At 35.4% G+C, this 25596-nt stretch overlaps 1 protein-coding gene across 2 annotated transcripts in view; it reads left to right on the forward strand.

Annotated features, from left to right (window-relative positions):
* SGCE (sarcoglycan epsilon) overlaps positions 1-25596 on the forward strand; it is a 62910-nt gene that overhangs the window by 4212 nt on the left and 33102 nt on the right. The window contains exons 2-4 of one of the 2 annotated variants that reach the window (XM_039878068.1): positions 11380-11487; positions 21615-21737; positions 23386-23543. In XM_039878068.1, coding sequence (XP_039734002.1) covers positions 11380-11487; positions 21615-21737; positions 23386-23543 — 389 coding nt within the window. The remainder of the gene's footprint in view (positions 1-11379; positions 11488-21614; positions 21738-23385; positions 23544-25596) is intronic. The other variant, XM_039878069.1, reaches the window with a different exon arrangement.

Raw genomic sequence — 25596 nt, forward strand, 5'->3', positions numbered from 1 at the left:
CTAAGCAAAACTCTGGGTGTCTTCAATTTTTAAAACAATGTAACTATAGAAAAGACAGTATTGAATTAAAAGCAATCTCCACAGCCTGACACTAGAACAAACATTTCTACGGATGCTCCTTCCTTTTTAGTCTTTGTTCTGTGTGCATATATATTCTTACATAACTCTAATTTTAATATGTTTTTTTTACACTTTATTTTGAAATATATGTGCATGTTTTTTACCACAGCATATGTCAAGGCTTTAGAATGCTCTTGTATGTGACATGATATGTAGACTAGCAAGACCGCTTTGTGAGTGTGAGACTGACTGAAGCAGTACCTGCCAGGTGTGCGGGTTACTGAGTTTGGGTTTGGAGTAGTGCCCAGTGAAAGATCACAAGCTTTGCCTTGGTTCTTCTCTTCTTCAAAAATTTTTATGAATGACTTTGATGAAGTTATAGGACTTGGCTTTAAAATCCATGGATGACTTGAAAAGGGATAACTGTTACAAATAGATAACAGAATTTTGGGTTAACATGGTTTAAAATAAGCTATACCACTATGCAAAAAGATACTTTATAGTAGTAAATGCATCATAATTCATCGATGTGTAAAAAAAGGAAGTGACTATGTGGTGGCAATTTTTGAGGAAAAAGGTTAATATGAACCAGCGGCATAATGTGGCTGCAAAAAATAAAATCAAATTTAGATCTTGATAATAGTATAGTGTCCATATGTCACAGAAATTAATAGTACCCTGCTCTAATGAACCACATCTGTAGTATTGTGTCCATCTCTGGTTGTCACATTTAAAGAGAGATGTTGACAAATTAGACAACTTCCAGAACAGTCCGTGGGGATGGAGAGGGGTATGGTGAGCCTGTCATAGGAGGGATCCTCAAAGGGTCTGGAAACGTTTAGTAAAAGTAGACATAAACTCTCTTCTGTTTGCTTTGGTAAGCATCAGTGGGTGAAAGGTAGGGATGGATTTCAACTCTCTAACAGTGTAGCTCAGCAAGGGAATCAACTTAACACCATCACTTGGTCTATTCTTTTAAAATGTTAGAAATATTTACCTTTTTTACAATGAATATTTAATTTGAAGGCCATGATAACATTTTAGAAAAGGACAGCAAAGATGCTTATGATGGAAACATTTTATTTTTTCCAATAAATTGTCTGAAAAGAATAGTCCTGTGTTTTTCAAGTTGATTTCGTACGACTTGAAAACAGCCACAACAGGGCATTTTAACACATTCCTTCCTCCCCTCTCATTCCATTTCAAACATGAAAATTTGAGAAGAGAATTAAAAGACTTTTTTTTCCTGCAAAGCATCCTGGCCTTCACTTGCTTCCTAGAGTTATTCCTTCCCTGGTGTTTCTGGCTTGCTGGGAGAAGGCTTTTGCAGAGTGGCCACGGATACTGGGGGCACCCAGGGTTAAGGGGATCAGGTCGTTGCTGACTTCTGGTCCAGGGCAGCTCAGCCATCCACTGGAGGAGCCTCTTATCCAGGGGAAATGTGGGATAGTTCTTCTTTCTGCAGTCCCCCCACTCACACCCACACACCTTATATATCCTTTCAATACTTAAAATTTCTTGCTTTACAACAGAAAGTAGTTTCCATCAAAAGTAGTTTCTGACACTACGCTCTTTTAAGTTCTCTCCATTTGAGGTTATCCTGGTTTCTGACTGCCTCAGAGCCACATTCTTAGTGTCTCAAACATGCCTTGGAGCAGATTTTTCTTTCCTGTTCATCTGCGTATTGATTGTTTATTCTGATTACCATATCTCACTTTGAAAATGTGATGGCTCGAAATTAATTTGTGGAGTATGCACACAGGACCTCACTTCTGAGGAGTGAGAACCTATAATGCATCTGACTCCACGGAGATAATTTTCATGCTCTGGAGCCTTGAAAACTTAAGGGGGCCTCCAATGCGGGATGTGAAGAAAGAAGAAAACATTCTTCCCATCTCTTTTAGCCAACTTTTTCCTGCTGCTTTCACTACTGCCTCTCCCTTCCATACCCAGAACTTTTAACCTCTACTCAAATGGTTAAGTCAGAAATATGGACTCTGTCATTCTATGTGAAGTATACTTTTAATGTTGAACAAGTTTCTCCTTATTTTCTATATCTTTTATACAAGTGCTGTGCACTTTTGTAAGACTAATAATGCACAGGGCAACTTCCGATGGCTCACTTCCCCGCTGTTGAACATGCCACCGGCAGTCCTGGGCTGAGCTGCTATTTCTGAGAGAGAAATGCTCAAAGATGAGCTTCTGGCTTGGCACCGTTGGCTCACTGATCCGCAGGCGGCTACTTGCAATTCCTTGAATGCAACGCTTGCTTGGTTAGTATGTAATCCCAATGTTTAAATTCTAAAACTTCAAGAATTTATTTCTGGAAACAAATATGAAGCCTCAGAACACGAGTTGCTGGCATGATTAGGAATGCTATAGTCTCAAAAAATATGTTAGTGCAGCTGAAATGTTTTCTTCTTGAGTTACTTTGTAGAATTTTTCTTGTTTGTATCTTCATCTAAGAAATTTTATGCAATATTGGTGCAATAGCAATTTAAATGTTTATTATTTAAAATGCACTCATCTTTAGCACATTTCACTTTCTACTTAATTGCCTCAGACTAATCAGACTTTTAGAATAGATCTTTGGCATTCTGTACCACGGGAATCGCTACAGCATCTGTTGTGACATGGAAGGCAGACTTTTCTTTTCTGACAAATGAAGCCGCTCCTTTCAAAAATGTTAGGAGTTAGGCAGCTCTGGTGTAAATTCTTTCCCATTCTTTAGCTTTTCACTCATTCATCTGGTCACCACTTTGATTATTATGGAGATTTGGGGTTCACTGGGAATTTAAAAGAAGAGATCACAGTTAATTTTCCTACAATAGTTAAAGTGAAATATTTTAGTTCCCAATTTCTTCAGCAAAAGGCAAAAGAAGTAAAGTTTGTCTTTTACCTTGGAATGCAGAAGAAAAGAAAAATATAGCTTAAGGTTTTTGTTTTGTTTTGTTTTGTTTTGTTTGGTTTGGTTTTTTTTACTCTGGAAATCGGTGTTTCTTGCCGTTAGGTAAAATGACATTGGCTTTTCTCTCCTATGAAATAGTTAATCAGTTGTAGCACTTTTAACATCTTTTATTTTCTGTGGTTATAGAGTTGATTTCAATCAAAGACTAGTACTGCAGAAATGGAAACAGAACAGGTTGCTACATGTGCATAGCAGAATTTGAAATGCATGTTTTTGTCTAGCCCTTTTACTTCTAGGGGTTTAGTGTACAAGTATACTTGTGAACACACTCACAGACAAAAGCATAAAGATGTTTAGTATTGATATTAATTATGAAAAACTAAAAAAAATAATGGCCATCTTTACTAACTAATAATTCTTTTATTCATCTTTTTAAAATGTGACTGGTTTTGAAACTCTGTATGAGTTGCCGGGGAATACATGGTCCCAACCATTATAGAACTTTTACATCATTGGGGTTGACAGAGATTAATCAAATAATCACACATATAAATGTGCCCTTAGAACTCTGATAAGTGCTACAAACACTACTAGAATTTCTAAGTAGGGGATTTAGCCAGACAGGGGGATTAAGGAAGGCTTCTTTGAGGAAGTACTCAGAGTTGAAGGATGAGTAAATGTTAGTGAGGTGAAGAAGAAAGATATATTTGAGGTAAAAGGAAGAAGTCTGTAGAGGCCCCGGGGCAGGTCGACATGACAAATAGAAGGTGCTGGAAGAAGTCCAATGAGGTTGGCGCTGATAGAGAAGGGGGAGCACAATATGAAAGGAGGCTAGATAAGGTGAAGCGGCATATTCTGCAGGACCTGTTAGACCACTTTAAATAAGTCTTTTTCCTAAAACCTATGGGAAGTCTCGGGAGGGGTTTAAGCAGGAGTGATCAGATTCACATTTAAAAAAGAGCACTTTTGCTGCTTTGTGAAGAAAAGTTTGGAAGGGTCAGAAAAGATTACAGCAGACCACCTCAAAGGCTATCATAATCGTCATCCAGGATAGAGATGATGACCTCCTGGGCTAGGGTGGTAATGAGGAGATGCAGATAGGAGGGACATTTTGACACAAGAGTGGGTAGCGGATTAAATTGGGGTAGAGATTGGCAGGAAGAGATGTCAAAAATGATTTATAGATATCTGTCATATTCATGAGGATGAGAGGTGGTGCCATTCACGGGATGAGAAATGCCAGATGAGGACCAGACTTTAAGGGAAAGATAAGAAATCCCAGTTTGGACAGGCTGAATTTGAGATGACAGTAAAAAATTATCATTGAGCCACACAACATAAAGCCATGCAATCTTAAAACATGATATCCAAACAAGCTTGAGAGATATGCTAGTGAAAAATGTGTGATCACATTTTGTAAAATGACTATGGTGTGTTTATTTGTGTATGTGTACAAACATGTTTGTGTGTACATAGAATATGGAAAGATGCAAAGACTGTTAAGAGTTAGTACTGCAGGCAGCGGCATTGGCGGGATGACAATAGATACAGGAGAGGGAACTTTTATATTTTATACCCTACTAGTTATACTATTTGAATTGTAATGAGAATGCATGAATTTTTAAAAAAAGAAAATTAATGACAGTTTCAAATAAACACCCAATAGAAGAGTATTTCTTTTTTAATGTTTTTTTTTTAATTGGAAACTCCTGTAAGCATTATTATATTTTTTATTTGGAACAGAATTTTTTTCTACAGGTTTACTTCACTAACCCAGTAGCTTTTACACTTTACCTTTTAATCCTTTTCCACTAGATTGCACCGTTACAGTAGCTTTCACATAGTCTACATACTATTTGGTATTCTGCCTTTCACTAATTTTATCAATTTCAAAACAGCCCAACATTTTGCTGATGAAGACATTAAATTGTAATGGTGCCCATAACGACTGCATGTATTACGTATTCAGTATTCATTTTGTTAAGGATCCCACTGGTGCTCCATATTCATCTAATATTTCCGAGATAAAACACAGACAGTACCTTTCCTGGGCATCGGAAACCCATTCTGGATATGCCATGGCTGGGTGTTTTCAGCAAAGGAGTAAAACTACCAAGAGAAGTGGACGAAAGGAACCCTCCCTGCTCTAATAACCATTCTATCCAACCAACTCTTCTTTTATTGACATTAATTTCCCCCCAGTTTCGATATGTGTAATGCAAAGTTGAATCTTGTGTCCATATAGTTTTGCTTTTGTTGCATTATTTCCACAGAATAAATACCTGAGTTTATGAGAGTCAGAGGGTATAGATTTGCTTCTTATTACATCTGGCTTTCCTCAAAAGGGTTAAACTGCAGCTCTCACTCAGTATGCCTTAGCCAGTGCTGAATGGAGACTTACTAAAAGTACCGTGTTAGCCTTCCAAGAGGCCATGTAGTGTTTAGGATGGTTAGAGATCCTGGGCTGTTGCCTTTGCTCTGAGCAGCCTCCAGCATTTATTCCAAGCAGCTATATAAATATTGTCATTTTTCAAGTGTCTCATGTCCGTGAGGAAAAAAGAGAGTACCATATTCTATAATGTTGGCTATAGTAGCAATGAGTTCTTTCATTTGAACAGTTATTTTTAGAAAAATCATTTAAAGAAATTAAAATTTTCATATTAGTTGAAGATTAATAATAGCTCACATTTTTTGAGAACATCATCATGTGCTAAGCATTCCACTAAGGGCTTCAAATGTATTATCTCATTTAATACTCACATGCCTATAAATTGGGCACTATTTTATCCCTACCAGATGATAAAACAGAGACACTAAATAACTTGCCCAATGGACAAAAATTGGGATTTGAATCTAGACACTCTGTCTGCAGAGACTTATTAAACACTACCTTTCTGTACTACAATTTTATTTCACTCTAGAGTCTAATGTCTTACCTAGCTTGTGGGAAAATTATAAAATTCTAATAACTTTTAATTGTATTAAATAATTACTTATATGCTATGTCCCGCTGGGCTTTTCTGTTTTAACAAAACTTGGAGATTTCTTATTCTGGCATTCTTGCTTTAAAGTCTCACTGTGACACTTCTCTTAAGAATATCTTTTCCTGACTCCCTGCAGAGGCTGGGGTGGATGGTCCTCCTCAGCAAAGTCTTTTTTCTCCATAGGTTCCAACTAACTTTTTAGCCTTCTTCTTTTAGTGAATTGTATATGTGTGTAGATGTACATAGTGCATGGGATTAATTTCCATGGGCATTGCCTCATTGCTAGCTATTTCTAATCCAGCAGTCACGGGAAACATTTTTTCTGGAAAGAAAAATAAATTGAAGATGACATACTAGTAATAATACTAACATTTCAAATTACATTAAAATACATAGTTTACAAATTGCTTTTCCATTTAACCATTTGGAGGTTGTTGACAGGTCAATGACACGGACTTTGGAGTCAGCCAAGAAATGAGTTCAAAATCCAACTCTGCCACTTACTGACCATGTAACCTGGAGTAAGCAACATAAATTCCTGAGACTTCTTATCTTCATTGTAAAATGGAACTAATAGTACCCACTGCACAAAACTGATGACATAAGGATTAAATTAGTTAATATGTATAGAACCCTTAGTGTAGGGCCTCATGCTTAGCACAAAAAACACGGTAGCTAATCATAATGTCAACTAACACATTTTTGGGGAGAGAAAAATACAAAAAACATATTAATATGAGACAATTTAAAAAATATTACAGATAGTTACATAAAGGAAGGGAAGAGAAAATGTCGAGGACAAGAGACCAACATAGTGACATAGGGAATGGTGAGAAAAGGGAAGAAATATGGGGGACATAAGCTATATATCCAGTTTATGAAAACAAAGTCTGTGTCCTCGTCTAGTAAAATATGAAAAGAGTCGAAGCAGCGAACAGAGAAAGACTTGACAGTTTGATTCTAAGGTGACCGTGTTAATCAGATTAAATTTCATTTGCCATATCCTGCTGTTTACTTGGACAGTGATGTTGGAGTGAGTTATTATTTATTATTTCTATTCCTTGATATTCTGATTAGCTCATCAGCAATCAGTCGCTATTCACAGTTCCTCAATTGCTTTCATGAAGCAGCAAACTCCTCCTCCCCCACTCTGCCAATTATTCAGGTTTGGGAGCGAGTGATGAGTGATGTCTCTTCAGAGAGTGCTTGCCCCAGGCCAGATGAAATGTAGTCCTGCTGCTACAAGACTCAGAATGAATCATAGAATTTTAAGACAAACTTTAAGTATTGTTTGGTTTCTGGGGAATTTAAGGGCATGCCAGTTACCTTTGGATTAATTCGGGCTTCGATGATTTTTGAGAGGGAACATCGAGGAATTAAACAAATTATGTAACTTGATATGCTGGCTAATTGTGTGACTGTCTCCTCAGTTTGAACTGTGTAAATGCAGTATGGGTGTTATTCTTTGCTTCTGTGTTTATGAATTAGAGCAAAACTCACATCCAGGTACAACTGTAGCATAGATTATTATGAACCTAGTGAGCACAGCAGAGTTCCTTTCAAGCTTTCTGAAGATGGGCCATTATCTTTGGAAAGAGTCCAAGAACCAGTCTATACAAGTTGACTTACTCTTTGTTATGCATTGGAATTTTGAAAAGTTATGCATAGCATATTTTAAAAGTTAAGTCATATTTTCCCATCCTAAGGAAATTTGTTTTCACAGAAAAAAAAAATGCTATGTTTTTTTCTAGTGAAAATCAAACTTTAAAGTACTAGCTTTTTTCAGTGAGTATTTTGCATTTGTCAATGTACAGATTACAATAATTTTTTATTCAAGAAGTTAAAGTGGATCTATGATTTTGGGCAAGCCATTAAAACCAGTTATTATCATATTATTGAGATTTCTCCCTCAAGGGGTGAGACTTGAATGTTTAGGCAGATACATCATCCGTGGTATTGTGTCTTTCTTGCCTTTTGTGACATTGTCTGGTGAGTATAGTCAGAAAAAGTTGTTGTTTTATTTAGATTTATTGGACTGTGGTCTTCTGTTGTCGAAGTAGAACTTTAGATGGATCAATATGAAATCAAAGCAATGCCGGCCTTAAAATAGAGCAGTATCTGTGGAATGTGTTTAAACTACTTTACCTTGCCTCTATTTTATAATAGTTGAGGCACCAATCAGATTTGTATTGTGAATTCTGTAAAAGCCAACTAATAGACTGCCCTTATCTAGAACCAAGTATGAGCAATGCTCTGTTGGTTCACCTGGCAAGGTCTTGCAGTGGCGTTAAATCTTGGGCTGGCTTAGTCAGTTTCTGAAAGTCAGAGTGTAAAACAAACAAACAAAAATCCCATGAGTTAAGTTATCTCAGTAAATCCTTTAAATCGCCCATGAAGTATACTGTGTGTAGTTTTGTATATATAGCTCTGAATAATTATTATGCCCAACATAGTTTGAGAAACACTGGGCTAGAATATAGAACAAAGCGGGTGCTGTCTGGACACTCAGCCTATTCTTTCTTTATGGTAACTCCCCTATCCATGGAAAAGTGGAGAATTCTAAAGAGTGCTTGCATGCCTGCAGGATTTACTCCACTCTCCTTTAAGACCAACCCTTGATCACATTCAGATAAATAATAGAGTCATTTGGTTTTGTAGGGATTGAACTAGACAATATACATGAAAGCACCTTGTTCATGACAAGATGATGTGATGGATTTAAATCTAAATGTTTCTTGTCATTGTTCTTTGGAAAGTCGTAGAGAAGAATTTGGTTGCTTGCTTCCTGTCTTTCTAGGTTGAGACTTCCTATTGTCCAGCAGTGACTTACATGTTCTTGCAAATTGGTTGCACGTGTGGGCCAGTTGGAGGTAGAAGGGGGTGAGGTTTTCAGTTCTAAGGTCAGCCCTGCATTTAGTGCATATGTTGTGACTCAGTTGAATATCTTATACACCCTTGGGTTCTGTAGGTCTTCTCTTGGCCTTCTAGAATTCAGATTTGTGTATGAGAATCACCTGATAAAATTCTGTAATCTGTTTACCTAGACTTGCCATGGTGGAGTCATGAATATATGTTTTTTAATTTTTTTATTATATATTTGTGGGTACATGCAAATATGTATTTTTAGAGAGTTGCCCATAAGTGATTCTTATGTAACATCTGAGAGGGGTGGGATAGTTTGCCACAAGAGACTGTGAACATTTCTGATTCTATTTTAGCTTAAATTATTTAGGAAATGACTACTGTATTTTTCATGTAGATTTAAAAAGATATAATTTCAGTTATTAAGTGAATCAATCATTTATTAGGTGAATCAGCCTTAAGATTGGTCTTTTAATAGCTATAAAATTAGTACACTTATGTTTACATATTTTAAAAATTGAATACCAACCAAGTTGTTTATTCGCTTGGGATGCTAGGGACTTTGATTTCCATTCCCAGATATCACTGAAACAATCACTTGAGGTTTCATTTGCTTGCTTGCTTGCTTGCTTGTTTGTTTTTAGTAACTTGAGTTTTGAATTGTATTTTTTTAGTCACTTTCAAAGGTAACTCTATATTTCCCATAATTTAGTGTAAGTTCAGAATTTTACTTAACATTTAGTTTGAAAAGGAAATATACATTTCATCTCTAATTTACTAAGATGAGAAACTCTTTCAACATTAAGTTTCCTGTACCCCAACAAATGTTTCTTTTCTTGTCCTTACTTTTTGATTCATGTAGTATTTTCTTTACTTGTTTATACTTGGTCCTACACATTCTAGTTTTGCTTGGATTGTGTCTCATTATTTATGCCCCCTTTCTTTACTTAGTCTCTTTCTATCTCTTTCTGTCTTTTCACAGGCTCGAGAATAAAATCTTTTCCCCCACACGAAAGTAACCAACCCTTCTCCTCACCTTGCTACTCCTCAGTCTATCTTTTTATATCTTTGCTTCTTGATTCTAGCCAGTATTCTTGAAAGATTAACTGTGTTTGTTGCATTTACATCTTGACCTTTTGCAACTTATGCTCCTATTACTTTATTGGAACTTCACTTTGCAGGAGCCACCAGAAACTTCTCATTTTCCACATCTAGCAATCTTTTCTAAGTTCTCGTTCTCTTTGAATTTTTTGCAGTATGTGAGGTTGTTGATCATGACAACCCTTCTGTTGACATATGTGACACTTCAGTCTCAGTTGTCCAACCTCTCTGACTGCCTGTCTCATTTGCTCAATCCTCTGCTTTTGCTATTAACACAGTCGTCTGCCTTTGCTGTCCCTCCCACTTTTCATGCATTCCTTCTTGCTATATTTCATTTAGCTCTAGGAGCTAGGACAAAACTATGGGGTACACCCTAGGGGATCCCTGGACTGAGCTGAACACAGAGGGAACATACCTGAGATGGCTAGAGGAAAGGAGATTGAAATGGAGATCCAATGTTGTAGTCAGGAAAATGGTGCCCAAATATCAAGTCTGAAAGGTAAGAGTGAGAAAATGGGAGAGTAAGCTGTAAGATTGCTAGTTTATATCATGGAAAATAGGATAGACGCATGGGTCCAGACATGAATGTATATCTTCTCCAGATCACTTTGTACACAAGGGCCCAATGTGTGTTACCTGGGAGTATGATCTCTTTAAGGAATTACAGTGGGGCTTTGGCATCAGCAATCATTCTATTTCCATTTTCTTCTTAGATAGTTTCACATGGATATCCAGCTGGTACCCCATATTTAACATATTCCAAATTGAATTTATCATGTTTACCCTAAAGCCAACTCCTTTTTTTGGGAGGGGGTTTCACTGTTCTTTCCTTCTGGATCAGACATTCAAAGCCATCTTTGATTCTCCTTTTAGCCCACATCCAGCAATTGGAAAAGTATTATCAGTATTATCTCCATGATGTCTTCTAGTGGCTCCACTGTTACTTCCTTTTGCTTCAGCTGCTGAGTAACGGGCTGGTCGCTACTCTACAATCCAGGAATAACACCCTATTTAGTATCTTCTAACTCCACTTCTATTCACTGCTGTCAGTGTAGTGTTTCCAAAACTCAACTGTGAATTTAAAAGACATTTCAAACTTATTCATTCATTTCTAGCCGGAGATAATTGCTTCTTCCCTCAGTGTTTTTGTAGCACTTATGCTTTCTACCATGGTATATTTATGTGTAATTGTTATATACATATTATATATTATGTATATATTTCTGTGCCTGAATTATTAATCCTTGTAGATTGTAAACTCTGTGAGGGGGAGGAACTGTGCTTTATTTACCTGGTGTCTTCATATATTCCTTGTATTGACACGCAACAAATATTTATTGAATGGAATTAAACAGCTAGCTGGGCTGGAAGGAATCTGATCCCAGTTAGTTGTAGGTGATCTATGATAGTCATTTTAATTGAACATTAATTTCATTTTTTGTGCATTTGTTTTATTCTGAAAAGCTTTTTTATTAAGCTGTGCTGATGGCATAAATGGAACAGTTAACTGGAAGACCAAACAGGCCAACAATTTTATTATCAGCAGAAAAATGGCTGCTGGGAAGAAAGATGGTGAGTTTAGGTTGTAAATCTAAATCCCTTTTGGGGAGTCAATTCAATGTCTGCTTCCAGTATTCCTTTTGCTTTTTTAGTCATGTGTGGATATTTTCTTTTGATAAGTCAATCTGAAAACATTAAATTTTTGTTTTCCTAATCTTCTAAAACTTCTGATTCTCTGTGTTCTTAATCCATTGTTTTCCAAGTGTTTTTCCTTTGCTATAATTATGCCTTTTTTTTTTAACTAAAAATAATTCTTACATTCTTAACCTCTTGTTGCCCCTTATCTAGTCATTGGCTTGTCACTTATAAAAAATTGTCGTAGTGTGGTTATTATAACAATTTATTTATAACATTGACAAACATTAAGAAGTACATTTAATATAAATCACTTTAAAACAGTATTTATATAACCTTAGAAAAATCGTCATAAAATAGTTTGGTTAATTATGGATGATTTTTTGAATGATTTTTGTTGCAAAACCATACTGATATGTTTTGCTATTAAATAATTAGATGACATTATTTCGTATTTGAAAGATGACCTGACTCTTGAATAATTGATTGTTCCTTCTAATTTTTTTTTTCATATCTATAAATATGTCCATTAGCAATATGCCAGGACCTTTCAAATAATGCATTTCATCAAGAAGAAAAAGACTTACTTAATAACTGAAAGATTAGTTGTTTTCAAAATATCAGAGATCACCATGAGCTTTCACTCAATATTGTATTTCTTTGATTATTTGCCTTTAGCATCCCTCTGACACCTCCTTCCCCACCATTACACCACACGTACGCACACACACAATTTTGACTATATGTGGTCATGAACATTAGTAGGATGGTAGCCTGGTCTTCATAACTTTGAGGCAACTGAAATGTTTGTAAAAATAACAATTTAAAAATATTTTTAAAAGAGTAGTAATCGTGTGAGCTAAAATGCCCTTACTGCCAGATAAATCCTCCTGGGTACGTTGTAGAGTGATTCCTGGCTTGCCTCATTTTCTTTATACATCCCTGAAGTTAAGGTCCCTAACTTTTTTCCAGCCAGCACCAAATTATTCTTCAACTGAAATCTTCTACCCCTAGATCTGTTTCACAGTAAGGCAAAGGCTCCCAACATCTCTTCTACCCTGCTTCTTTGAAACAAAGCCACAAGCACCTTTGCATTTTTAAGGAGTTTTCATTGCTAATATTTATAAGAAAACATAGAGTTTTATGTTAGTAACTTCCCACAAAAAGATCACAAAATTTTGTTACAGGTAGTACTGAATACACTTGTTCCAGGACCTACTCCATCGTCTCATTTTCCTTTCCCTACTCACCCCTTAGATCTTCTCATGGGATTGTCCCTGGTTTCTTTAACGGAATCACCCCTGACTACCTTACTGTAGCTGGTTCCTTCCTCAGTCAAGTTGAGTGAGAGCCTTCAGCTTCTTTGGCACTTTCACTCTTCTTGTTCCCTAATCTTTCTAGTCATTGTCATCAAATGGCCCTCAGTGTTGCCATCTGCAGTGCACTTCTACTCTGTCATCTCCCAAAGACCTGCCCTGATTCTGGTGCCTCACACGAGATCCCCTAAGACTCTTCCCTGGACTTGATACCAATTGCCTTAACTTGCAGTTATCCTTCCCCTTTTCTTCAGTTTCTTCTTTTTAACTTTGATTCGTAGACATCCCGTTCTCTTTGACCATGTCCCTCTGTTTTCTATTTGATTTGCCAAAAAACATTATTCTCAAACCAGCTGTTAAGCCCTATCAAGTCATCTACTATGGTGCTGTTCTTGGAGAAATTCACTTTTCCAAGACCTTTACATATAGCACTTTCTAGAGTCTCCAAAAGATACATAACTCTTCCTGTTTCAAACTTCATGCTCCCATTAGACCTCAAACTTCTTTTTCCCTTGGAGCCTGAGCAATAACTGTAGTTATCCAAATAGAAATGATCAATGCATGTTGAACTACTGAAATTACCAGTTTAGGTTATCACACTCTCTTATTTCCTCAGTTTCTCATTTACTCATCCTCTTGCTTTTTCTCCCTTTCTGTCCACCTCGTCCAATTTAAATTCTATTATTATAGTTCTGTATTACCAAAATATCTTATACAGAGAGCAATAAGTTTCATCAACTGTGTGTGTGAAGAAAATTGTTTCCAACAGCTTATGTAGTATAGTAGGGCATTTTAAATGTTATTTCAGATCTATCGAATGTTCTTTGAGATATTCTTAACCATGAATCCCAGTCATCTCTTTTTAACAATTTCTGGAGAGCACAAATGATTATGAGAGCGTTTACATAGTAAAAGTTTACCAAGTGCATTTTTTGTGTGACTTTCTTTTTAAAAATGTTCCAATTCTTAATTTTAGCAGTGGGATGGTGCCTCTTCTGTAAACAGGATTTCAAGGAATTTAAATGTCTCAGACCAACATTTTCGGCATCATTCTACCTTGACACATTAAGTGGTTACAAAAATCATAAAGGGTGCTCTGACTATGGACTCCTTTTTCTTTTTCCTGGAGTAGGGGGTAGATGAACTTAAAATTTACTCCTGGAATAATTTAAATAAAAAGAGCTAAGCCTTCATGTTATTCCTTTATATACTTCACTTAGATAAACTACTTCAGATTCTCCTTTCTTACTTAGCACACTCATGTTTTAAAATGGGTTAGCCTTAAGTTTACTGATGAATTTTCATTGCTTTTTTCCCCTAGAATCAAAGAGAAAATCAAAATGATTCTGTCCTGATTTCTTAATTATTTTCAACTTAAATATTAAACTTTAATTGGACATTCATGAGAATGAAGTAATATGTACTCTGAATAATTTGGTAGAATGTTCTATTGCCATTTTAAAGGAGGCTTCTCCTTAGCTTACTGATCGTCAAGGGACTGCACAGCTTGAAGACAGAAATTTTTCTCTAGATGGCTTCTTCTGTCATTGAAGAGGAGCAGGGCTTAAAGTGTGTATTCTTCTTTGCCTCTGAAATGTGGCAGTCAGGAGAGAGGACCCACCCTCTTCTAGGACTTCAAAAGACTCTTTACCAGAGATGTGAGTTTCTTCTTCTTGGCTCTGACAATGTGGGCTGAAATGTCTCCTTCAAGTTTTTTCTTTCTTTAAACCAAAGAAATTTCAGGTTGGTTTGTTTCTTGGAATTGTGATTATCAACTCACTTCTTTTTATTGTGCAGTGTAATTATGATAACTTCATGAAATTATAGAATGAACTTGGCTTATCTGGTCAAATTCTGGTTTGTTCTAAAACAAGAGAGATAATTAAAGTTAAGGTGTTATGCAAGAGAATGAGCTTACTGTTGTAGGTTGTAATAATATTATGTACAGTCACCAAATGTATTACCTTAGGTTTTCAAATCAACAACATACACGATTACCCGAGTTCAAGTCCTGGCTTGTCCTCTTACTAGTCCTGGAGGGTTGAATCTGTCACTTAGTCTTGCTGGGTTCAATTTTGTTATCTGTAAAATGAAGGACTGAACTCTCCAGGAGAGCAAATGCATGCCTACTCCAATTGGTAGAATCTGTCAGGAATTCTGGGTTGAGTAGAATGCTGAGGCCATATCCCAGTAGGAAGTAATGCTATGATCTGTCTCTTAGCATGCCCAGACAGGATGACATCTAAAGCCCTTTTCAACAGCAGCGTTCTGTGAGACTAAGTTTATTGATCACCAATTAATAATGGTGTGCAACCACTTTCCAACTGACATTTAAGAAAAAAAACAACAAAACAAACACACGTTATCATTACAGGGAAAATCAAGATATTTAACTTCAGTTTAGAAAAATGGTTTCAGTAAGTGCCTTCGGGGGCGGTGGGGGAGGGGGAATTGGGAGTGGGAGTGGGGTTTGGGAGTGGGAGGGGAATCTCAGGAAGAAACCCTTCTGCTTTTTATAGAAAGAGACCCAACTGATGATTTCCCTTCTGCCTCTTGAAAAGTGGCCACATCTCTTAGAAGAATGAAGTTTAAAAAGGCAGATTAATGCCTTCCCTGCGATGAATTCTATAGCCCAGTCATGGGCTATCTGTGACTAAAATAAAAACAATAGTCAACCCCTGCCATATGAATGGCCTGTATCACTTTGATGTTGAGTAAACTGAAAGGTGAAGGGCAGACTGCTGAGAAAAGCTTTTGATTCAAAGCCAACATTTATAAAGCTGGATTGCTAAAACACAAGGTAAATCTTAAGGGAAAAATAAACAAAACAGGTTGTGTACCTGTGGTTAGATATTGATGTCTCTCAAAATATTTTTCTATAGCAATTAATTAAATTTCCATTTCACTATATAAATAACACATTAAAAATAAATTAGGAAAGAAATCATAAAGTATCAGCCTCTGAAAACCCTGAAATGAGTTCTCTTGATGCAGAGATAGCAAATGGGATTTATCTCTTATAATCGATTCCAGTGAATTGGTAGCAGCTTCTTGGAGTGCTGTGACCACAGGGGCTCTGAGCCTCACAAAAAGCTTTTAGCCGTTAAAACTATAAAATATAAGACAGGCCGTATTTTTCCCATCGGTACTTACAATTTTTAATTATTAGGGGTGATCATATAGTTAAATAAGTTTATCAGTTGTATTTTTAGTGTCACTTTCTTTTAGACTAATATTCTAATTCTTAACTTTAGCAGAGGGATGGTGTCTCTTCTGTAAATAGAATTTTGAAGAATTGGATGTCTAGTTGTTTAGGCAAAAGTTTCTTTTACAAGCCATACCGAATAAGTAGCTATTAATTATTGTCTTGACATCTTAAATGTATTTAAAAATCTTCATCATTCTTACCCAGTTTTTTTCCAGATTACTTACTATTAAGGCAATACTATTAATAGTTGGGAAATATGCACTATATTATTTAAGTAATTTGCACTCATAAAAAGCACCCATATCATGCTTCCCAATGAATAGCTTACATCTTAAAACTCTCTGAACACAAAAGGCAAATTAACAAACTCGAAATACATTTAGAAACAGACCTTAATTTCTTATTAATTAATTACTTATTAATTATAGTGTGTTATAATATTCTTAGGCTGATTTAGCTTTTGCTAAAGGTAATAGATCACTTAATCAATAGATCTCTTTGTTTACATTATGCAGTATATTTCCCACACATCAAATACATAAGAAATTATTTTATACAATTTAATCCATTCATTTTGTTTTAACAGTTCACGTTTGTGTAATATATGAATTGAATCAAGACTTTCTATGGTACACTTATTTCTGAATGCATTTAATACGTGGAGTTTACACTGCCGCCCCCCAAGTAATGCCTATATCCTGATTGTAATAAGATTAGCTATTCAGAAGTATACTGCGTCAACTAAGAACCAGGCAATATGCCTTGAAAAGGTATTTGGATAGCCGAAATAGATGCTGCAAATGCAGGCTCCTGTTTTTCACATCTAGCAGAGCGTGCGTCAAGACAGTACAGATTTGTTCCTACTTGAACACGCAATCCCACCTCATTTCTAAACCCTCAGCAGATTAATAGCGACAAATTAGAAGGGCTAGAGAAGCTGATATAGGAAACATATGGATGGCAATGAGAAATGACAGCTGACAACCTGTCCTCAGATGAGAACACAGAAAATCTATGAAACACACAGCCTTAAAAAGCATTAGCAGACGGGGACCTGCTAGCGCTAGTGCGATCAGTAAATGACAGGGCTTGCAAACAGTCCATAAGGGCGTCACTGTATAATAGAGCAGAGTGTAATATTGATGTACCTAATGATGATCTTCTCCCGTCATGAAAAAGGATCGACTGCTGAGTATTTTTGGAAACTCAGCTCTCTGAAATGTTTCCTTCTTGGGGTTCCTGGTAAACTGAGGTTTTACTGTATCTCTTAAACCGTAAAAATTAGAAAATGAAATAAATGGACCCTTTAAAGTGATTAATTTGTTAATAAAGCATCTATGAGAGAGATATACACATAATAGATACCTGATAAAGGTCACCTGGACATGAATATGAACGTTACTTTATGACTTTCTTCTCAAAGATTTCAGAGGAGAGATAGCTTTAAGATTTAAATTTAACCGGGTCTTGCCGGTTCTTAGACTCAGTAGCTAGTGTATCTTTATAGCCATTTACTTGTTCTTGGTGATATAGAAAAAGGACTGATAAGTGTTCTCTGGACTTTTTTGTAGAGAAGGGACTTTGTACGTGCCTAGATGCCATTAAAAGTAATTGTGAATTGTGAAGTTATGTGCTGTAGATTTATTAGCAATGCACTACTATAATCTTTTGAAAATTTAATGTTTACTAAATACATCCAGATTTGCTTTTGTTTGTAAGTCATTGTAAATAAGCACATCGTCATATTTTTATTATGATGTTGCTCCCCTAGGGAGAACATGTTAAATGGGTCATTATTGCTACCGCCATCACTGTCCGTTGCTTGGTTCTCTGCTCTCTGCCGTACATTGTTGACATGATCCGTAGTTTCTATACCTTATGATGAACATGTAGAGAACAGTTTTGTGGAACGATTTTGCCAGCATGGTAACAAGGAACACTGAAGCTACATTTAAGGAAGATGAAATAATTACCCTGGCCACTTGCCTGTATACTCTTTTGTTCTTCTCAATTCACATATGTAATTTTTCTTAAAAAAGAAAAATCTTTTATGACTGTCTTTAGTTTTTAATCCTTGCAAATCTAATTACCCTTGCTGTTTGAAGATCATATTTTTGACCCTCTGTGAATTGGACTTTTGGTTTAATTGTTTTTCCCATTAACGGTGATGGATTTGCACGGATTTAGCCACACAGTGGTTTCCAGTTTCATTTGTATCCAGTGGCATGTTTGCAGAGGTAATGGATTTGCAGCCAGAGACGATTGCAAAGTCATGTGATACAGAGAGGCCAGACCCTGTGACCTCAGCTTGATTAGCATGGTACAGTACACATGTATATTTCAGAGATTATTATATTTTAGTACTGCAGATTCTTAGAGTGTTTAAATTTGCTATTAAAGACTTGCTTTTAATGAAAACAGTATGCTTCAAGCTCACTGAGTAGTACCTAGACAGAGGAGTGCAACACGTGTTAACTGTTAGTAACAGCCTCTGTGGGTGTTGCTGCAGACCCTATCAGCCTTATTTATACAGCTCGTGTTTAGAACAAGAGCCTATAACTTCGAATTTTGTGTCACCTGTTGTTTTCAAAAGGAAGTGAGGTGTAACTACTGCCCAAATAGCCTCCGTTTAAGAGCTGTTTGTTTCGCAAGTTAAACGGGAAAGGTAAAGGTAAAGAGTACTTCTCTAAAATGCTGTGTGGGTGCCCATAATTTAAACTGATGCTACAGAAAGGAAGTACTATTTTCACAAAACATAGTGACTTAGTCATTTTCCACTTCTGGGTGACGAATGTGTCATACATCTGTATCATGTTTTTTCTCAAAGTAAATGACATACTATATATTTAAAGTGAAGCAGGCTTTTCTGTGGAGTTGCCAAGGTAACTGACCAGCAAGTATGCAGTTCAGCAGATTGCAGAGAGGCAATAGAGTACAGATGAATAAAGAAATGTGCATGTCATCTTAAAGCCCAGGAGGGCCATGGTAGATTGTGGTTTGGCTCTGTAGATCGCAGAAATGTTTTTTTTTATGAAAGCAGACACAGATAGATGTTTTGTACTGGTCCTTGAAGTGAGGCAATAGGAAATGGCAGGTACCCTTTTATGGTTCCACTTCAGGCCCAACCAAGGGCTATATAGAAAATAGATTTCAGTATTATTTAATACCAACGACCTTTCTTTTTGCTTTCTAAACTAGCTTTTACCACCTTATGGCAGCCGAAACTAAGGGAGACTGTTAGTAGTTTATAATGTAAACAGAGGATGGTAACCCATAAACTGCTACACATATATGAGAATTAATTGAAGTTATAAAACTGAAATTTAAATTGGATATTACATATTTAGTCCACAAATATGAGACCTGTGTTGACCTCCACAGTGCTTTGTATTAGAATGTAGTCATCCATTCACTAGGCATTGATAAAATTATTCAAATATGCCACATACCTTTTAGTTGCTGAGAAAATAATGAAGGAAAATAAAATTCAGTGCTTGACTTCGAGGTGTTTTTAATCTCTAGAAAGAATAAATCAGATATGCTCCAAAGAGATTCTTTTAGATTATTTAAAATATCTCTGTGCTTTGGATGTAGGATTGTGATCTAGAATGTTAACCCCTTTACATATAAAGAGAAATAAATGCCCAGCAGGAGTTCACAACTCTCCATTATTTGATTCTTCTTCCCAGTTTTTCTCCCCCTACATTAAATATACCCCAGGATCTAGCATCACTGGTTTAATTCCCTTCCTTGAAAGGGCCCCATGGTATTCCACGATTGTATCATGTGCATGTGTTCACTGCTGAAATGCCCAAATTCCCTATCTCTGAGTCTCAGAATTTTGCTAGTACTTTAAGAGCCATTTTGAATTCTACTTCTTACATAAATCTTTTCCAGATCTCTCCAGCCTTTTTTGGTCCTTACCCTCTATCTTTCAAGGTATTGCCACAGCAGTTTATACCTCAGGGATCATACCTAGTTAGGTGAGCGTTGGTCTCTCAAATCAGATGGCGAACTCATGGAAGATAGGGCCTGGGTCTCCCTCATCTCCCCACTTTCTACAGCACCTTGCATTCAGGGGATGTCATGGAATCCAACTGGTGAAAAATCTCCAGTTCTCATCTTCATGATTTTTCTGAGTCATACACATGTTTTTTGGAATGGAACCGCTTCCACCGGTGAGTTAATTATTCTTGGGTAGAAGTTGTGTACTCTAAATGCCATGGGATGGCTACTTAGGAAGACTCATACAAAACGACTCAGGAAAGAGCCAAGTTTCCCTACATACCTAGTTTAAACCTAACTTGCAGCTTCTTTCCTTCCATTAATAGCCTTTGAAGTTGTGTTTTTAGTAGTAATGCTGTGGATATGTGAAGCTACAAGCCAAATATTTTAGTTTAATTTTCCATTTTTGGCAGCCATCCACAGAACTGCAGGGACAAGTTTTCACAGATAAAGAAACATTTTGTGGAAGTTTTTATTTTTATGCTTAAAAATTTACTGTCAGTGATCTTGCTATTCAGGGCTTTTAGTTAGTTGTGAGCCTGGAGTAAGCAGCTTTGGGGTTCTTAAGGTTAATTACAAATCCGTCACTGACTAAGAGAAGGAACTGGCCTGATAGGGCTTATCTGTGTAAAAATTGCAGCTACTAGCCAGTCAGGAAGATAGAAAACCAAAAGAGATTGTAGAGGTGTGTAGAGGTGACAAGGGTAATGGCAGTAATGGGTTGGTAGAGATGATAATATCAGAGGAAAAACAATAGGTGGAAACTAATCAAACCAATTCAACCATTTTAATGTACTCACATCATATATCTTAAGTAACTAGTAAATCATGAAATCTGCCCCATTTCATTTAAAGCAATTATTGGCACTGAATTTTATTATGTAATTGTTATTATTTAGAATGTAGCATAATAGAATAGATTATATTGTGTGAATTATTAAATGTCAAGATCAGATAAAATGGAATAAATCATTTCTAGGAGAGTGATGAGAAATAATACTCATAGAAAAAGTATACAGTGCATTTTTATAAGTGTATATGAAAGTTGCCTTACATATAGTGACGGTGTTTTATATACTCTGATATGCTTTGTCTAGCAAATAGTTAACACAGTGTAGATTCTGACTGTTTAAAAATTACTCTTTAAACTTTGCTCTGAAAATGGAAAAAAAATAACAATTATGTAGTTGTTCATTTCTCATGATGTATTCATCATAATAATTTCAATAAAAAGAAATTACCAAAAGAGATAATATGGATATCTTCATTATTTAATAACAATTTAACGTATTAAATGTGCCTAATTTTGTTTATGTAGTATTTGAAAAGTCTCTAAACTCACCAAGTTGAGAGAGTTGTTTCATGTTTTGTCCTAAAATCACTTCCCTTTAAAACAAACTTCTTAACAATATTTTGCATGCTGCTTCAATTTTCCCAGGAATCTCTACCTGGTGAACCCCTTCATTACAGAGTAAGTGAATTATCAAGAGCGTATTTCATTATTTGTCTATCTCTTATCTTTCCTTTGCTTTCAGTGTACACTATTTTCTCGAAAGTGCACTCTGATCGGGATGTATACCCATCTGCTGGTGTCCTCTTTGTTCATGTTTTGGAAAGAGAGTCTTTTAAGGGAGAATTTCCACCTTACCCAAAACTTGGTATGTTCTTGGTGGGGGAAAAAAATAAGTGGTTAATTTACTAAATTTTTTTTCAATGTGCATATTTTAGATGATATGTAAAATATTGTTAACATTATTTGATATGGTCTGGATGCTTGATAAATTCGTCATAGGATATTTCCCACTTTAAGACTAGAAATTTAATTACAGAAGGAAATTATTCATTTTCGAATTTTAAAGAAAGAATATTTTTGGTTTCTCAGTCTAGAGTTTTGTGCTTCTGACAAATGATCTACCTATATTTGCACAGAAATAATTATAGCTGTACAATTATGATTTTTCATATTAAGACAGTCTTACATAGTACATTGATTTTTGGAAAACTATACATATATTGTATAAGAATGAAATGTGATATTAAGAAAGAGTTCTTGAAAAATCTTTTATAGTATGAGATAATTTTATAAAATTTCATAATAATACAATGAAGATTAATTTTTCCTTCAAGGTAATACCAATATCAAAGTCTTCTTTAATTCACTTTGGATTAAATTATGTTGTGTCGGGTTGTCACAAATGCCACCAAATTAATGAAGATATAGAAAGACTAGCAAGAGAAAATAAATTATAACTCTTAAGTAAAAGATAAAAATGAATTCTCTGAAAATTATAGCATTAGAATTACTATAAATATGATTTTTGTAGATAATGATGAGTAGCATACCTGAAAACACTCAAAATATAGTTAACCATGTTATCACCAGCATTCAAGAAAAAAAAAGTAGTCTTTTCATCAATTATTTTAAAAAATGTTTCTTAAACATTGCATTCTGTGTTTGCAAAACTGTATCGCTAAACCTTTTGAGCAGCAGCTCCAGTATTTGAGAAGAAAACATGTAGCTAAGAGCATAGTTTCTGGAATCAGCCAAGATTAAATTCTAGTTTTACCACTTAATATAACTATAGAAAAGTTACTTAACATGGAAAATTAGCTATTCCAGCAATAAAATTAGGGCAATAATAGTACTACTTTTATAGGAATGGTTGAAAATATAATGAAATAGTACTTGTAGAGGCCAGGCACAACAACAGGGCCAGGCACATGCTAATAAATGATGCTATTATTACTTGTCATTAATAAATTGTTATTACAGTTCTTTTGGATTTGTAACATCTTTTACAGCTCATCCTCAATTGCTTTAAAATTACATTGTCTTTGTTTTAATGATAGTTTTATAATTTCGAGATATCACTTAAGATTAGTTTGATAGTGTCCAGAGCTTCGTGACAGGAAGGCTTCTCAAGAGAATGAACACATCAACGTATTAGGGGATTTTTCTGAAAAACAGTTGTCTCATTGGTAGAAGTTTCCCACTCTTAGGTGACCCATCCCCCACCTCTCCCCAAAAAAAGAAGAAAAGAAGGAAAGAAAAAAAATCTCCCTCAAAGTTGTATGAATCTGCTTTCTTTGTTGCATTAGATTTCTAGGCAAACTAAACAACCAAAAAGATTTTTTTCTTTACACGAAAGAAAATCCGAATTCCCAGATGGATTTGTTTTTTGGGTATGTATTTAGTTTGCTACAAATGTGAGAAAAAAATTTTAGACAGAAATATTTTGATTGAAACTACCAAAGCAACATGTGTGAAAATAACTGACGTATCTTAATTCTGTGTTTCTTATCTAGGCGAGATTAGTAATGATCCCATAACATTTAACACAAATTTAATGGGTTACCCAGACCGACCCGGATGGCTTCGATACATCCAAAGGACACCATATAGTGATGGCGTCCTCTATGGGTCTCCAACAGCTGAAAATGTGGGGAAACCAACAGTCATCGAGGTAATTTACTCAGAGTGAACAAAATTGTATTTTTGTTTTTTTGCAATTCGAGTTTCAAATGTTGAAATAAAAATTCCATGGCAGTAGTTTTTAGTATTTTATACATGGAGACACACTAGATAACATTTGGAAATGTACCATTTTTTTCTGTTCATCTGCACAGTTTTTAATTTCATCTTTTATATAAAAAAGGGAAGTCTAAATTAGTGAAAAAAATAAAAGACATTTAAAAGAAATGGGTTACTATAATATGAATTCTGTTTAAGAAAATAAATACAAACTTATTTGCTCTATATTTTAATTTCAGATTTTATGTTCATTGAAATACAGTCATTAAGCAGACATTTTATGAGCCCTACCATGTGCTAAGAATTATGATAGGTGCTGGTGAAAGGAAGATGAATAAGTGATGAGTCCTGCCATGTCTTGGAGTTGAGGGACTGAAGCAGTGGAACGGAAGCCCATACTTAGCCAACACTGATGTAACTCTTATAATAAGAAGGTGTTGTTTGAAGCAAGCAGTGGCATTAGAGAGTAATTAGGAATTCACTTCACAAAATAGAAGGAAGGCTGTTTTAGGCAGAAGAAACAGCACATCGAAATCTCGAAGGCATTAAAAAAATCGCATAAATCTACATAAGGAATGATGATACATGTCTGAAGTGATGGTGCCACAGATTATTGGGGAAAAAGATGTCTATTTGTTGAATGGTACTCAGATGATTGATTAGCCATATGGCAAACATAAAATTAGATTCCCACCACACAGGAAATATAAAACTCAAGTCTAGATTGAGGATTAAAATGTGAAAAGCAAAATTTTAAGCTATTATATGAAAATGTGGAAGAATATCTAAGTTTAGAGGTAGGGAAGGATTTCTTAATACCTGAATATTTTTATTTAAGAGAAAAGATTGATACATTTTTATTATATTAAACTTGTGAACTCCTGTTCAAAAGATGCCATTAAAAAAAGACCAGTCACAAACTGGAAGAAGATATTTTAAATATATATATCTGACTGATGGTGAATATCTAAAATATAATAAAAAAGGACTCCTACAATTCAATAAGAAAAAGACATGAATAGATGTTTCACTAAAGAGGAGACATACTGCTAATTAAGTAAAGAAGCTTACTCTCATCAGTAATGAGGACTATTCAAATTAAGACCATAATGAGAATTTTACCCTCAGTAAAATTCATTGTGGTTGGATGTGGGAATTGGCATAGCCACTTTGGAAAATAGCACTGACTAGTTCACATAGCTGAGTATTACTGTACCCAATGCTCCAGCAGTCCCACTTCTTGGTACATACCCAAAAGTTGCAAATGTCCACTCAGAGGCAGGTACAGTCATGCTCATTGAGCAATGTTTGTATAGCGAAACACTGGAAACTCACAAAGCAATGGTAACCCAGAAGTCCATCAGGAAGAGAATAGATGCAAAGTCCACCAGCAAGAGGATAGGTAAATAAGTTGTGGCTTTAGTCACACAGTGATTGTTTACAGCAACAATGAACTTAAGCTTGCCCAACCTAAATGCTTTAAACATAATGTTGAGTAATAATAAAAAATAGTCCCAGAAGTTTACCATTTTTATAAAGCTCAAAACCAAGCAAATTAAACAATATATTTTAGGCATTCATGCATTGATAATAAAACTATATTTAAAATGAATGGGATGATAAATACAAAATTCAAAATGGCCATTTCTGGTTGGAGAAAGGCTAGGGGCTAGGGTAGTAGAGAAATAACATGTGTTGAGCAAGGATTTGCAGGAGTTCATTATGTTCTTATAACTAAGATACAATGTTATGGCTATATATCAGATAATATACTAAAACTATAATGAGGAAAATTTAGCATATCTTTCATCTAACACAAGTAGTAAATAACTCATTTCAACATCTATATTTAGTAACATATTTACAGTATTTTTAAATATTCTATTAATAACAGTCAAAAGAGTTCTGCATACATTAAACTAATATTTAATTATGTAAGTCCACTGAATAATTTATTTCATAGATGTTTATTAAGCATCTAACAT

Source organism: Pteropus medius, unplaced genomic scaffold (assembly GCF_902729225.1).
Source record: "Pteropus medius unplaced genomic scaffold, Ma_sr-lr_union100, whole genome shotgun sequence".
NCBI classification, from domain to species: Eukaryota; Metazoa; Chordata; class Mammalia; order Chiroptera; family Pteropodidae; genus Pteropus; species Pteropus medius.